This window comes from Natator depressus, chromosome 2, assembly GCF_965152275.1.
Source record: "Natator depressus isolate rNatDep1 chromosome 2, rNatDep2.hap1, whole genome shotgun sequence".
Lineage (NCBI taxonomy): Eukaryota > Metazoa > Chordata > Testudines > Cheloniidae > Natator > Natator depressus.
In genome coordinates, this window is record NC_134235.1 from 96635330 (window position 1) to 96652392 (window position 17063).

The 17063-nt window shown below is 41.2% G+C and overlaps 1 protein-coding gene across 4 annotated transcripts in view; it reads right to left on the reverse strand.

Moving 5' to 3' along the window:
- The window catches only part of NETO1 (neuropilin and tolloid like 1), an 83243-nt gene that overhangs the window by 4727 nt on the left and 61453 nt on the right, over positions 1-17063 (reverse strand). For all 4 annotated transcript variants that reach the window (XR_012638109.1, XM_074944717.1, XM_074944716.1 and 1 more), the window contains exons 7-8: positions 16740-16968; positions 1170-1283 (exon numbers count right to left, since the gene is read on the reverse strand). Coding sequence is in view for 3 of the 4 variants with exons in the window: in XM_074944717.1 (XP_074800818.1) it covers positions 1170-1283; positions 16740-16968 (343 nt within the window). In the remaining variant the exon portion in view is untranslated. The remainder of the gene's footprint in view (positions 1-1169; positions 1284-16739; positions 16969-17063) is intronic.

A 17063-nucleotide genomic window follows, 5' to 3' on the forward strand; every position in this document is an offset into this window, starting at 1 on the left:
GGCACTTAAACGAGGGTAGATGAGATTCATTCTAGAAATTAAAAGGGAGGAGTGGGTCCCCCCCCCTTTTTTTTTTAATTTATGAAGAAAAAAGAAAAACGATATAGCTTTCCCTCAACTGTAAGCCTAGCTTCTGCAAGGAATATTACTCATTTTAAGTGCTTCATTGTGTTTGTTGCCGGTATGAGTTCATTTACATTTTATTTTCTTTCCCTGCTTGTCAGAGGATTTTACAGACTTCAGTGGACTTATAAGCTGACTGTTAAGCCACCCTCATTTTTTCCCCTTGATTGGTTCCTAAATTTGGCTTATCTCATGTTTGCAGGATCAAATCTGCAGTGGCAGAATAAGCAAATGGTGTCCACAGCCTCAAAGGAGAGTTAGTTAAATCATCTGAAGAAAACAAATGCTGAATTTTTCAAAAGTAAAGGGAATCTGACATAGGCCACTTGGAAACCAGTGCCACCACCTGATCAAGAGTGCCAGTCTGTCTCCACGACACAGACGTCATGCCTGCTTTCCTGTATCTATTCTTTACATTTCAACTTGACTGGGAGATTATACATGGATTTGGCTGCTTGATACAGAATTACTCCTGCTGTGCCTGGGGTTTCAGTGCTGCTGTTGTTAGCAACAGGCATCACAACTGGAAAAACTGATTTCAAACATGATAAGGGATGCTTTTCCCCTACTTCCCCAGCCATCCACACTGATGTCAAAGTAGCTAGTGATAGCCTAAAGCTTTCTTTCTCCTCCTCACCCACTTCATAAAAGGGCAAATAATGTTTATGCCCCACCTCCTGCCCCACTACTGTAAAGGTATCTATGACATGGACTCCAAAGTTGAGTAACAGGCTAAACCTCACATATACATGCAAGAAAGCAGGGGACACAGAGCCCAAGAAATCAGAGAGCCAGCCAATGGGTCATAACCTATACAACCAAGTCAAAAGCAAAGCAAAATGGCAACATTTTAGGCAAGTTCACCAGTGTTTCCATCCCTTTTCTTTCTCTCAGTTGGCTGCTGTATACTGCCCCTTATTTGCTCTGGCTTGAAGCCTTAACCCATAGGTCTGGCACATAGGTTAATAAGTCACTGAGAATAATCATGCTGTTCTCTACATAGTTAACTATCTTGACAATTCCAGTTCCATATACCTATAAATTACCTTTACAGTGGTTCTCATCCCAAGGATACACACAGTTCTGGAGTCCATTGCAGACCAATGTATTATTAATACACATATTACTATGGCAAAAAAACGAGTTGGCTTCACAGGGGGCTAAAAACAAAAAGAAGGAAAACCAATATTAAGCAGTAAATCACTGACCTTCCAGTATTAAGAACACCTAGGAATGATCATAGAATATCAGGGTTGGAAGGGACCTCAGGAGATCATCTAGTTCAACTCCCTGCTCAAAGCAGGACCAAACCCCAATTTTTTCCCCAGATCCCTAAATAGCCCCCTCAAGGACTGAACTCACAACCCTGGGTTTAGCAGGCCAATCCTCAAACCACTGAGCTACCCCTCCCCCATGCTGTAATGTTAAACAGCAATTAGCTATATGACAGAGGATCCTCAGAAGCAGTAATTCTTTATTATACTAGTCGCACTACTCAGCTCTCAAGTCACACACAGCCTACTAATCTGGGGCACAGGATTTCTCTCATGTTTAACATGGATCGGACTATTGCCCAATTTTTTTTTATTCTAAGAAATATTTCTGTTTAGAATGTGTAGAAACTCAGTTCTAGATACAATACTGGTGTCAATGAATTAAGAGATTGATCTACCTATGTACTTATTTGACTCATATTACCAGCATCTGAACATAGACATTCCACAGGAGATAAAATACCCTGAATGATAAGAAAGGAGAACTACAAGGCAAATTCACCCTTCTGATAACACATGTACAAAGATTACAAAGCTCTATGAGCCAGGAGTAGTGCATAGTTCCCCAAAGGTGCATAGGCTGGTGAAATCAAGTCAATATTACTACTAAAGCCTCAGGATGAAATTTGATCTGAAGGCCATATACTATCAGTCTGCACATGCAAAATCAGTGCCATCAATAGAAATTGTACATGCTTATCAATGAACTATGTTGTTCAACTGCTGAAAGTCCTCGGGTATTAGGCTGGTAAGAATTTTCCTTCAAAATGCTTTAAAATGGTAACATTAAAAAATGTTTAATGCTACATATATTGTGTCATTTCAGTAACACTCCTTTTATTAAAAAGAAGACATTCAAAGAACTATTCAGCATTTTTTAATGGCAACTGTTTAGTTATATCAGAGTAAAACCAATATAAACACACTGGTTTCAGCAAATGTTTGTGCTTACATAACATCGAAATCATTTGCTTAAAAAACCTGAAAGTTGTTAAATGATCTAATCATGTTGATTAATCTGAAAGGATTGTGATGGGCACAATAATGACTTTAGAAGTCAACTGCTGTTCTCGTGACAGCATGTGTCCTATTTTTTTTTTAAGTAGGACTTACGGTCACACACATGCTTGGCATTGAGACAGACGTATTTTAGAGCAGTTGCAGATTTACAAACTCAGAACAGTACAAAGGATTTATACTGTGGAACTTCATGGCTTCCTATATCACACAAAAAGAAATCCACTATTTAAAAAGTGCCTAACTGCAGATTTCCATAATTGACTGTCACGGCTTCTTCAGAGCTGTTACAGTCTGTTAAGCAAATAATAAATGTTATCACAACTTGTACATTTCCCAAAAAATACAGTCACCCAATAGAACATAATAGCTATAATGTGTATTTTCAATTTTAGCACATACACCAAAAGCCACTTAATTAGCCAAGCAGATTGAAATGACTCCAACAGAGCAGGTATGCTCCATCAGCTAAATAATATGCCTTTTAAAAAAGAATAAATATTTATCTGTCTGATCACTAATATGTATTTCTGTGATAGCACCTTAATGTTTTAAAAGGTCCTTCATGTTTACCCTCAGACTTTCCCTTCCTTGTTTTCATCATTGTATTGCTCTTTAAAAAAGCCAACCCTATAAATTGGTAGAGTTAAATGTATAATACATGTCAAAGTACAGCTGGGTGAAAACTTGGCCTATTTGGCTTACAGGGTCTCCAGAGGTTGGGGGATCTATTCTTCTGTTTGAATCTTTGACGGTTCCACCCCAACGACCATTTGAGTTTGGAATTTAAACACCACATTTCAAAACCAAAGTTCAGCTAAGCTGAAATGGCTGGATTTCACCTGGCTTCCACAGAAAACCAACAGACCGGAGCAGCTTTGCTAACATCTCAGCTCAGTTTGCTCAAAAGGCTGGGGAAAACTTCCCCAACCTTGCCATGGCCCCAAGCTGATTTTAAGTTTGTTACAAGAAGGTTGATCTTCTGAATTAGACAGAAACATCACAATAGCTGATCGTCAGGCTTGAGAGCAGCAAGAGAGAGAGACTGTGTTACAGTAGCACATGCCTGCTGGTAGGGATGCACACCTAGCAGCAGATATGTGCTACCTCCGCAGTCTCTCTCTCTCTCTCTCTGCTGCTAACCGTTGTTGTGGAGCCACTTGGCGGTGAGGGCTGGTGGAGACACCATGTTATGTCGAACACTTGCCTCCATATGAGATATTACTGCACTTGTACATTATAACATCAGCCAGAGATCCCAATCAGAATAAGGCACCCTGTTGTACTGTGAGCTGTACACTGTATATATACAAAGACAATCTCTGCTTCTAAGAGCTTGTGCTCCAAGGGAAAAAAATTCACACAAGAGAAGTCTGAGCAGCCAGTCATGCTGAGGTGTGTGGATATATGGCAAGGAGGAAGTAGAACACTGGGAAAGGGGACCAAAAAAAGAATAGATGGGGAGAGAAGAAAACAGAAAGGGAAAGGAGAGACAGTAAGAAGTTTGAAACAACAAATTAGAATAATCAAAACCTGTGGTGAGAAAGGAACAGAGAAACTAGTCTCAGAGCATGGAGAGAAAGGTCTGAAGCAGCATTCTGTCCCTGAGGGTGTAGAGACACTTAGACACCTATGTCTTTGTTCTGGCCTTAGTAAATCCTAGCTGTTGTGGTCCTAAGCACCAGAGAGGAGACTAATGATGGAAAATCAACCCCCATAAGGGAAATATGAGGAGCGGTTTGAAGGAAGAACAGTATGTCACAATGCACAGAAATAGAGGCAGATCCAAATGTGAGAATGTGGGGGAGGTGGACGGAGGGCAGGGGGAAGATAAAGACTACCAGGAGGAGATAAAAGCAGCATTAAGGGGTGAGAGGAGAGCATGGGGTACAACAGAAAAAAAGCTAGGTAGAAGTGGCGGCGAAAAGAGGTGAGAAACATGGAGGCTAGAAATGAATAGGTTACAGTTGTCAAGGGATAGACAAGACAAGCCTCAGCGTTCTCAGCAATAAGAAAGAGGAAGGTAAGGAAGAAAGTGTGGTTTAGAGAAGTGGCAGCAGATTTTAGAAAAAGCAGCAGAGCCTGGATATGTGGGGGGAAGGATAGTGAGGGATTAGAGGACATCAACATTAGAAACTTTCATGACAGGGAGGGTGGAGGAATTCTCAATTTTGAGAAAGGTGGTAGAAGATAGTTTTAGAGGAAAGAAAAATTCACTTTTTAATATATGTAAGGTTGACATAGTGGGACACTCAAAGGGACATTTAGGAGATATGGAAGTGGATGAGATCACCCAGGGAAAAAGTGAAAAAGGAATAGATCATGGACAGAATCCTGAGGGATGTCAACTGAAGTGAGGATGGAAGAAATGAAGAACCACTAAAGCAGGAGTAGGACAGAGTTTCATGACAGGGGTTAGTTCATGGTGTTGAAGGTAACAGAGAGATCTAGAAGGAGGAGTATGTAGAAGAGACCTTTAAACTGGACAGAAAGGACATCATTAGTGATGGCCCTACTGAGGGCAGTTTCAGAAAAGCAGCAAGGGTGATGAACAGGTTAGAGGCTTTCAAGGTGAAGGTGGGACTTCGGTGTATCGAGAACCGATATGTTAAGAAGCTTAAAAGTGAAATGGAGGAGGAACTGAGCAAGGGTTTCTTAAAGGCAGAGGAGACAAGAACAAACAAAGGAAAAGAGAAAGGAGTAAGAGGTTGAGAATAAAAGAAAGAAAAGCTGAGTGATGGAACTCTGGAGGAAGGAGGAAGCAGGTGGAGGATAGGTCATGGGGCTAAATGTATAGAGAAGCAGGACAGCTTCAGAGCCAGTCTGGGTGAAGATGAACATAGTAACAGCAATCAGAAACCCAAATGTAACAAACTCATAAATCTAAAAAATAAGAATATACACCATGTTTTAGATGTTTAAATTAGTTTGCTCCTCCTCTGCTCCCCTGAACCTTTGGGAAGGGGTAAAACAATAAATTAACCTTTGGGATTTTTTAATTAGCGGTTCTTGTGGGAGCAAAGGATGGGCTCTAGCAACACTGAGGGCATATCAGTGCCCCAGTTCACAGGGGAAGTTGCTCCAGAGCAACTTCTGCATTTTAAAGAGACACAACAGAGGAGTTTCTGACGCTCACTACTCCAGAATGTGGGCATCTCAGTCATTCCAGAAAGTAACAGAGTGGACTAGGGATGACTAGTGAAGAGATTTAGCTGGTCATTAGCGTCCCCTGAAGAACATGGCACAGAAGACAGAATGAAGATGGCATCAGGTAGAGTGGGATGGTTGATTATAGGGTTTGGTGGGATGTCTAAAAGTTTCAGAAATTGACCATGAAAAAGATCAGAGTTCAGGTTGTGTCACTAATGTTAGGGGAAATTTTAAATTCAGGACTAAGGTTTATTGCTCACAAAAAGTAGCTTTTTATATCACTGGCTATAGCTAAGTGCAATGTGAGAAAACATAGCACACACTTCTCCACACACCTCTGAAAATGCTCCTGCAAAACGCTTGCTATTCCAGACTGGAGCCTCTCTCAGCAAACGTCCAAGTTAGGTGTAATTTCATTACCATTCAAGAGTTTCATTTGGGAACTAGACTGACATACCCACACTCATTTTTCCCCTGCATCTCAGAGCAGATTTAGATAAAGATCCCAGAAGGAGACTGAACTAGAAGTTCGTAATGTACACTCATTCAGCACAATGACCAAACTATAACACAACCCATCATAGAATCATAGAATATCAGGGTTGGAAGGGACCTCAGGAGGTCATCTAGTCCAACCCCCTGCTCAAAGCAGGACCGATCCCCGACTAAATCATCCCAGCCAGGGCTTTGTCAAGCCTGACCTTAAAAACCTCTAAGGGAGGAGATTCCACCACCTCCCTAGGTAACGCATTCCAGTGTTTCACCACCCTCCTAGTGAAAAAGTTTTTCCTAATATCCAACCTAAATCTCCCCCACTGCAACTTGAGACCATTACTCCTTGTTCTGTCATCTGCTACCACTGAGAACAGTCTAGAGCCATCCTCTTTGGAACCCCCTTTCAGGTAGTTGAAAGCAGCTATCAAATCCCCCCTCATTCTTCTCTTCCGCAGACTAAACATCCCCAGTTCCCTCAGCCTCTCCTCATAACTCATGTGTTCCAGTCCCCTAATCATTTTTGTTGCCCTCCGCTGGACTCTTTCCAATTTTTCCACACCCTTCTTGTAGTGTGGGGCCCAAAACTGGACACAGTACTCCAGATGAGGCCTCACCAATGTCGAATAGAGGGGAACGATCACGTCCCTCGATCTGCTGGCAGTGCCCCTACTTATACATCCCAAAATGCCATTGGCCTTCTTGGCAACAAGGGCACACTGTTGACTCATATCCAGCTTCTCGTCCACTGTAACCCTAGGTCCTTTTCTTCAGAACTGCTGCCGAGCCATTCGGTCCCTAGTCTGTAGCGGTGCATTGGGTTCTTCCGTTCTAAGTGCAGGACCCTGCACTTATCCTTGTTGAACCTCATCAGATTTCTTTTGGCCCAATCCTCCAATTTGTCTAGGTCCCTCTGTATCCTATCCCTACCCTCCAGCATATCTACCACTCTTCCCAGTTTAGTGTCATCTGCAAACTTGCTGAGGGTGCAATCCATACCATCCTCCAGATCATTTATGAACATATTGAACAAAACCGGCCCCAGGACCGACCCCTGGGGCACTCCACTTGATACCGGCTGCCAACTAGACATGGAGCCATTGATCACTACCCGACAATCTAGCCAGCTTTCTATTCACCTTATAGTCCATTCATCCAGCCCATACTTCATATTAGCTAACTTGCTCTATTTTTCTTTTATAACTTTAAATCTTTACAATTTTAACTCAAAACATAAGAAAATTCTAGTTTTAAATAGTCCATATCAAATTAATGCACCAGTTAAAGGCAGTTTTTAAAACCATCTAATACTTTTTCCAACTGCCATTTGAATTGCTGCCCAATCATTGAAGCATTATTTCATGACAGTGTATGCCATGTTACAAACACAGAGAATCTTTGCTTTCTGCTTGATTCACATTCTCTAAGCTATTGAAAATGTTGGACACAAGATGGTGCACTAAGACCAGAGGATCTAAAAACACATTCAGCGCTCAGAATATGAAGTAAATGGGTGATCTCACGGAAAGAAAAAAAAAACTGTTTCTTCTTACAGCACACGTTAGGGACAATGACTAAAACCCCAATATATAAAAGATACCCTGAAAGCCTACCATTTGGGGGCACTCATCTGCAAAGTTCGACATCCAACTTCTAATCTCTGCTCCAAATCAGGCACCACCTCCTTCTGTTTTGTAAATGGAGCCTAAGTCCCCTTGTGAATCTACTCTGATGTTTTCCCCAAAAAACTATTCAGTAAATTTGTGTCAAATTCTTAAATAATTTTAGTCAACATCAAACTGCACTTTTCAGCAAATAAACCAATTGTCCAAAATTTTTTGCACAGCTCTAATTGAGAGTTATTCCATATGCCCAAATTATATAATACAAAACAAACGAAAGCAGTATTTTTTTATTTGTTCAAAGTCTAATTTGCTGCTTTTACCTATAGAAAAGGTAAAGTAAAGCAAACAGTCCTCTCAGCAAGCAGCAAGAAACATTTTATATATAGTTCAAGCAACTATGATTCAGGAATAGCCCAAACCTCTACTACAACCCCCAAAAGGGTATATGATACACACACATTTATATGCAGTATATTTGATGTCTGTGTATAATATGAGTGAAATATACTATTATTTACCTTCACCAAATTTCTGTAAGCTTACATGGCTATTCTAAAAAACAAACACTATTATACAGCAGTGTCAAAATATTTGTATAAGGTCAAATCCCAACTTGTCATTGAGCTGGTGAGGCCAGAGCTTCACAACCCAGCTGAGCTCAGTTACCATGGAATGGTTAGTGAATTCTCAGAGGCATGCCCTCTTCAGGAACAGCAATGGAGTAGCTCTTCCCCGTCCTCCCCCTGCCACATCTCTTTCCCTAGGATATTTCTTCACTACACAGTTAACCCAGACTCTTACCTGTTTTCTACCCCAAACCTCCCTCCTAACCATCCACACAGAAAAGCCTCTGACTCAGGTTTGGAGGTGATTTCATACCGGGCCAGCTGTGGGGGTGTGGGTTAGAATCTGTGCTCTGTTTAAACTCAGGCTGGAACCCACCCACTAGGTGATGAGGATGCAGGTGAAATCACTCAAGAGCCGATGGTCATCCAGCACCTTTATACAATTCTCCTGAAGGGTAGACCAACTAGTTCTCTTGCAATGGATAATTGACTGGAAAAGAATCAAAGATTCTTAACACAAAGAACCATGGGATATTCCCTGAGACTGTGTGTAGAATGAATGTAGAAATAATGAGGACACACTAATAAGGGTAGGGTTTTGCCATGGGGATGCCCATACTCAGGTACTCAAAGCAAGGTGTTGATCACCAGTGTGATCTCTGCAATGAAGATGAAACACCAGAAGCTGAGCTAGTGACTCTATCCTCCACGACAACACATAGCAGTGAGGGTGTTGGGAAGTGAGTTCACACTTCACACAATCCCCCTGAGCGTCAAATAAGTCACAGCACTGTGAGCAAGATATTTACATTTAGCCAACGGCTCAGTTGGGACTGTTTATTCCCCACTCCTCCTTACTGAAGAACAAGGACTTTCTTTTTACAAGATCATGAGAAGTGACATCTTTCAGGTATTCTTCCCACCATCCTTGAAACAGTGAGAAAAGATTTTTCCTTCAAATACTGGAGAAAAAATGCTATACATCTTCCACTTCATTTATGCCATTAAAAATGTTAAAATAGCACACACTACAATACACTTGTTATTAATCATGAAGGTGGCATAATGTGTACTTTCCTTTCCTAACATTAATGACAGCATAGTACCAAAAAACAAACAAAAAGAACCAACCCACCCAACACCTTCATTGCCATTAGGAACTTGTCAATAACAATATTTTACTTAATGCTATTCTGTCTTGTTTATGGCTACCCTGAAGCACATTTGGTCAGTTTACATATTATTTTATTATTGGTTTTATAGTACCCCTCAGAGCCCCAGTCAGGGACCAGGACCCCATTGTGCTAAGTAACGTACAAATACAGGACAGAAATACTGTGTCTGCCCCAAAGAGCTTACAATTTAAGTAAATGGGAATTTTGCTAAGGGTTAGCAGTAGATACACACCAGTATTAAGGGTTTTTTAAATTTAATTTAATTTCTAACTGTTTGATTAACATTAAATAATGTGGATTATGGTCAAGATTCTGCCACTCTTAAATGATAGGTCAAGTATCAACTTTGGTGGCATAAATGGGCCCAAAGAATCAAAGGTGTTAACATGACTCTGTACAACACTTTTAAACAAGAATCAGGGTTTGGTATAGAAGACCTCAGCCTGCTTAGTGCCATGGCAAACACATCATGACAAATCCTTTTAACCCTTTAATAAAGATCAGAAAAAGAAGAAAAAACAGTTAAAACCATCGAAATGTAAAGTATTAACTAAGGTTTTCATCTTAACAACATCCCTTATTCCCTATCCCTCTTGTTATGGAGAAATTTTAAAAGGAAACCCTGCTAATCATTTTAGATGGTGTTAAAGATGATAACTTTATTTTGGGGATGGGTGGGAGAGAGAGATGAAGTTATTTGAGATGGAATGGAGATGTTGTTATTCTTGCTGTTGTTAAAGTTCAGTCCAAGTTTCCAGAAGACAAAACAAACACAAAGGGAAGAGAAAAGACAGTAAATGCAGCTTTTGTCTCTGGTGTTGACCCATTTTCAACATTACTACTAGAAAGCCGGAGGCACAGCACTCAGCCTTAACAGCCACTCCAGGGCCTGGAAAACTTGTACTCGCATCAGGCTATTTAGAGCATTGCTTTTAGCTGCCTCTTTTTTTTTACAGGCTTTCAGAAATGTTGCAAAATATACAGTCTTGGCTGGCTAAACCAGACTCTTATTAGACAGAAGGCAAAAGGAGAAAGATGGGAAAGAGAAGAAATTAGATAAGGAAGGAAAAGGACACATGGAGGTGGGGGAGCAACAAAGTCTCACATCCCAGATGCTGTTTGCGATTTAGCAAGAGCTAGTGGTGTCATCTGGGCCCCTCTTTCTGACTCACTTGGGTCAGGACATCCCTCAGGATTAGGGTGAGGAAGGTCCAACATTTTTACAGTGTATCTTGGGGTCCCAGGAAATCGCAGAAGTGGCAGCCATGATGGTGAAGCTCAATCTTTTCCCATATTTCAGTCAGCAATTGTTGCATTAGCTTTCACCAATTTTTCTTCCAAGTCTCCTTTTTGGAGAATCACAAAAGGGATTGATGGGTGGAATAGGTCATCTTCCCTTTCTTTTGTCCACCCATTAGGCCTATTTTCTAACACACCAATTTTGGTTCATTGACTTCCAGTCCCACATTTGTCTTGTGTACCAGGCAGGATTAACATAGTCCTTGAATTATATCAGTAGGCCTTTTTGTTTAGACTAATTCAGTCTGTCTCTGTTTTGCACCTTTTCCCACCAACATTTATCATCCCTAAAGGGCCAACAAAATGTCCCTAAAGGGCTAAAAATCAGTTGAGAATCAGCGTGGCAAAGGGTGTCCCAAATATTCCCTCTTTCTCCTACTATGCTAGCGGGAAGGAGTGAGAGTAGCATGAGTTCTGTCTATTTACCACTAAGTTCTTCATGGCAGAGACTTTTCCTTACTATGTATATGTACAGTGCTTAACACACGGTTGGTTATGAACTAACATAATAAACATAACAAATAATAGAGTCCCTACACTGTCTCAATCCCATTGGAGGATTGCCTTTACACTAGACAATCCTCTTTGGGCAGGCTAATTTGGCTGGAAGGATGGATTTAGCTGGTAGCACTGTGCAAGTAAATCTAGTCCTATATTCTACAAATCAGAATATGTTTGGGTTTAGAGAAGGAAACTAGGAAGAATCGTAGAGCCTCCTTTAAGACAGCCAAGCATAATAGGACTTCTAAAAGGCTCAGTGCAATCTTTTTTTAAACTGAGGATGGTGATAAAGGGAGGTAAAAGAATGATATTTTCTGATGGGGGTTGGATGAAGGAGATTCCCTTATTGGCAAGCATGTCCAGTGCACTCAGGATTATGGATAGAGGGATGAAGTACTAATAAATAGCTGTCAGAAGTGATAAAATGAGCATCTTGTCTGTTGTGCATACAGAGGGATTTTGGGTTATCCATATATCCAGGTTCTGAGAGTCTGCTTTTAGGTTAAAGCGCAGGTGTGGCTTTTCCGAAGCAAAGCTCACTGAAGGGGCTATAGCTCTATACTATACTATAGATAGTATGTCTGTCATTAATCAGGCTGGAGATCACTGTCAAGAGTTAAGGTAGGTGAAGTGAACAGTTAGTAAGTGGGGAAGGAAACACCTATAATATTTATAAGGATAGTTCAGGGAAGAATAATTTTTCAAGTCTCATCTGAACGTAAAACAAACAGCTTTTTTTTCTTTGTTGCCCTTTCCTTACGCTCCTGTTATTCTGATTTTAAATATAAATTAAAATTCATATTTAAAGTATGCTGCAGTCGCTGACTATCACATATAGGAATTATTAAGTACTATTGGGGCATGGTAAAAGGGCATTTTAAAATGAAGTTGTATTTTGAAAGAACACAAAATGGGATTGGACCATAGCCAGATGAATTGAACAGACAGAGCTTAAATGGACAAAATGATATTTGATACAGCTGATGATTCTACTCACTGAATACTGAGTTAATACTGATGTGTTAAGAGTCTCTGCTACTATTTCCATCATATTAGAATCAGTCACTGAGTTTTGTTGGTACAATCAATTTAGACTCACTTTGTATGATACTGTTGCCCTTACTTCCGACACTAGTGTCCAATTGTGATACCATTGTCATTCCTCTGCAGAGCAATAGCAAATGTCCAGGTTCTTGCAGGACAGCTTCCCACTGGAGGAGAAACCAGTGATGCAGAGTTTGGGAATATTCTAAAGCATAAACTTGTTTTAGTTACACATATACACCAGTCCTGGAACACAGGTACTTAAACAGCATTCAGGCAAAGCCTTCTTTCAGATTTCTCTACCTAGAATTAATGCCCAGTTCCCAGGGAGATACTGTGCCTAAAGAATGGATTCTACTGAGAAACTGAGGCAGAAAGCAAATTCTCCTGCTAGTTGCAAACCATCAGGACCACTGTCACGACACAAAGCCTTGCATAACAAAAACTAATACCATCATAGAATGTGTTCCAAAGCGTGAACATTGCACTCTAAGAAATGGAACTTGGAAGCTTTGTGTAACAGTGCCACTTGGTGACACCTATCACAATATGTAAGAACATTCTACTTTGCCACTCTTTCATAATTGTATTTTGTCTATGCACATGTGAAATAAATACTACTAATAATGCGAAACCCTTACTAAACTCCACTCCGAATACCACCATGGACATTTCAGAGCCCAGTTCAACAAGGCGGGAGGAGGAGGAGCAGCAAAGTGGGAGCGAGGGTGCTGAGATGGAGCACTCCAGACAGGAAGGTTGAGTATGATAACAGGACATACACAAATCTGTGATTGTACCATTCCCCACCCCACCCCCTTTCCCTTTCTGTTTCCCAAGCAGTTGTGTTTCTTTTCAATAAATGGATTTTTTGGCTTTGAAAACATTCTTTATTATTGCATAAAGTAAAAGATACCTTCTCCCAGGAAAGAAACAGGCACTGCAAGTCAGCGTAGCAAACACAGATTCCTACTAACATTGGATCCACTGCACTTCAGTCCCGTGCAGGGCACCAGACATTACTGGTGGCTTTCAGCCTCAAATTGCTCCCTCAAGGCAACCCTAATCCTTGTAGCCCCGCGCTGGGCCCCTCTAATAGCCCTGTTCTCTGGCTGTTCAAATTCAGCCTCCAGGTGTTGAACCTCCGATTTCCATGCCTGAGTGAATTGTTCACCCTTCCCTTCACAAATGTTACGGAGGGTACAGCACACGGATATAACCGCGGGGATGCTGTCATCGGCCAGGTCCAGCTTCCCATACAGAGAATGCCAGTGGCCCTTTAAACGGCCAAAAGCACAATCCACAATCTTTCTGCACCGGCTCAGCCTGTTGTCGAACCGCTCCTTGCTGCTGTCAAGGCTCCCTGTGTAGGGTTTCATGAGCCACGGCATTAAAGGGTAAGCGGGGTCTCCAAGGATCACAATGGGCATTTCGACTTCCCCTATGGTGATCTTCTGGTCTGGGAAAAAAGTCCCGGCTTGCAGCTTCCTGAACAGGCCAGTGTTGCGAAAGATGCATGCGTCATGCACCTTTCCGGGCCAGCCTGCGTTAATGTCAATGAAAGACCCAAGGTGATCCACAAGCACCTGGAGAACCATAGAGAAATACCGCTTCTGATTAACGTACTCGGAGGCTAAGTGGGCTGGTGCCAGAATTGGAATATGTGTGCCATCTATTGCCCCTCCACAGTTAGGGAAACACATTTGTGCAAAGCCATCCACAATGTCACGCACGTTACCCGGAGTCACGGTTCTTCTGAGCAGGATGTGATTAATGGCCCTGCAAAGTTGCAACAACATGATTCCAACGGTCGACTTCCCCACTCCAAACTGGTTAGCGACCGATCGGTAGCTGTCTGGAGTTGCCAGCTTCAAGACTTCAATAGCCACCCGCTTCTCCACCGTCAGGGCAGCTCTCAATCTCGTGTCCTTGTGCCGCAGGGTGGGGCGAGCTCCTCACACAGTCCCATGAAAGTGGCTTTTCTCATCCGAAAGTTCCGCAGCCACTGATCGTCCTCCCAGACTTGCATGAAGATGTGATCCCACCACTCAGTGTTTGTTTTCCGAGTCCAAAAGCACCGTTCCATGGTGAGCATGTCTGTGAATGCCACAAGCAAACTCGTGTCATATGCGTTACTCGAGTCGACATTATCGTCGGAGCCCTCATTGTCACTTTGGATCATAAGGAATAACTCGACTGCCAAATGTGATGTGCTGGCAAGACTTGCCAGCATACTCCTTAGCAGTTCGGGCTCCATTCCCGCAGACCAAAAGGGAAGACAGAGCGCGCAGTACAAAAAACGTTGAAAGATGGCGCCAAATGTGGACGGAAGCACAGGGATTGCTGGGATGCAAACCGATGCATCATGGGGCTTTGAGACAGGGCCCAGAATGCCCCACACCCCCCACCCCCTTCCCACAAGCCACAGCGCCAGAATGGGAAGAGGTGCTCTGTGGGATAGCTGCCCATAATGCACCGCTCCCAATGCTGCTGCAAGTGCCACAAATGTGGCCATGCCAGTGCGCTTGTTCCTGTCAGTGTGGACAGACTGCAGCGTTTTCCCTACTGAGCTCTCCGAAGGCTGGCTTAAATCAAAGCGCTCGACATCTGCAAGTGTAGCCATGCCCTCATATATCTGCGTTAACTTTGAACTCAGACACACAGCAATAATCTTCTATGTACATAATCATCTCTGGACAACTGATGTGGTAGATGCTTCTGATGGCAGAATTTAGCCTTTAATGTGTGCTAAGATTTTAACATGTCAGTGACAGTTTAGAGGAAATTAACCAGTTAATGTGACATGGAAAAATTTTCAACTGTCCTGCCAGAATATGGTTTAACACATGATGTTTATTATAAAGCGGCTACTCACCAGCTGTTGTTGGATATGTTTTGGTTTCGGGGGGGGTGGAGGGGGTTTGGCTGAATAACGTTTACAGAACTGTTTCCAGGTTTCATGGAATACAAATTTTAAAAAATAGTTTTCCATGGATATGATTGAATTTTGAATTTCAAAGCCTCGTAAACATATATTTGCTCAAATCTTGGTCATAAGTTGATGATCGTATGCATTACTCTTTGGTTCTTTAGAAGCAGTGAATCCTCAATGCCTATTTCTCGGATTCTAAGGTAACAGAGAAAGATTTTTTTTTTCTTTTTTCCAATCAATCAGACTTTGAATATTCAAGACTTCTCCAGACAAGGAAACAAAGCAAAAAACAGTATAATCTCAACAGAGGATTCTCTCTATATTTTACACACAGGCTTGATTTATAGACAAGAGAAACACAAACTACCCTTAAGGCTGCAATGTGAGAGAACTGTGACAAACATAGTTGCAGGTCAGTAGAGCGTCAAGAATATTTAATCAGAGTCAAACTAAGGAATTACAAAGGCTCACCTCTACAGAATCATTGCTTCATCATAGCATACATACAGAATGCAGATGAAGAATGTATTTGATGGGATTATGCACACATTCTAGTCACTGATGGCATTCTGGTAAACCAAATCTTTTTATTTGTGGAACTCTGTCTATCTGGCTACAAGTTATTGCTATTGCCTATATTTGTGTTACCTACCCCTTCCTCCCCAGGACACTTATTACTTACTTCACTGTACTGTACATCAGATGCGAGATGCATAGCACTGAAGATTATATGTTTAAATATAACAATAATCATTGTTCATAAATAAATAAAAAACATATAGTCCTTTCCTAAAAAACAACCATGTTATTTTCATTAAACAAAAACATATGCTTTTATCACAACTGGTTTAAATTAATCATTTTTGGCAGCTGGCAGTGTTGACTGTATTTTCCTCTTACTCTGAGTGCAGGAGTTGTTGCTGTTTTTAGTCTACAGATTAAACAAGAGGTTGCCAAAAATGAATATTATTCAAATTTAGGTTTTTGTATCTTTTATAAACCATAACTTCATGTAAAGTTTCTGGATAACTTCTATGGTTACTAAAAAATTAAATAAAAGAATTTAAACCATCATCCCTTACTTAACAGGATATGATGTACCTGCTTATTAATATACACACATCATCTAGTGATAAAATAATCATATTGCAGTTCTCCAGTGCCCTTCATCTTAATATCTCAAAGCACTTTGTAAACAGTCAGTAATTAGGCCTCACAGAAACCTCTGTTCAGTTTGATCACCCTCACCTTAAATAAATGGAAACTGAGGTGGACAGAGGTTAAGAGACTTGCTCGAGGTCATAGAACAATTGAGTGTTAGAACTGATATCCAGACCTTCTGCTTCCCAGTCCTGTCGTCTAACCACTGTCTCACAAATCATCACACAGTGTAACATATGAAATAAAAACCTGGCTTGCGATTTTAATAGCTTGTTAAGGAACTTCTTTCAGTTCTTACTCTGTATGAAGAAAGTGTCATTAACAGTTTATGAGACTTGTATCATTTGACATATTGAAAGATAGAGTGCTTAGAGTCTTACGTTCTTGGAAAGATGTGAAGAGCATCTGGAATCGGCTGTTTCGACTGCCTTCGTCTGCCCACATGCGGATTACCCCAAGACCTGTACGCAGCATCACATCATTAGCAACAGTGCTACAAAATTTAGCTTTTAAATCCTCCACTGAGCTACTTCCATCATAGACAGCCACAAAATTCCTTTTGCATTCATTTGAATTCTGCATTTCATAGTCCAAGAATCGTAAATAGATCTACAAAAGAACAACAACAACAAAATAACTGTATAAACCAAAATAGGAACAAGAACAATTAAACAGCACTTTTCCCTGTGGTGAAAAATAGACAC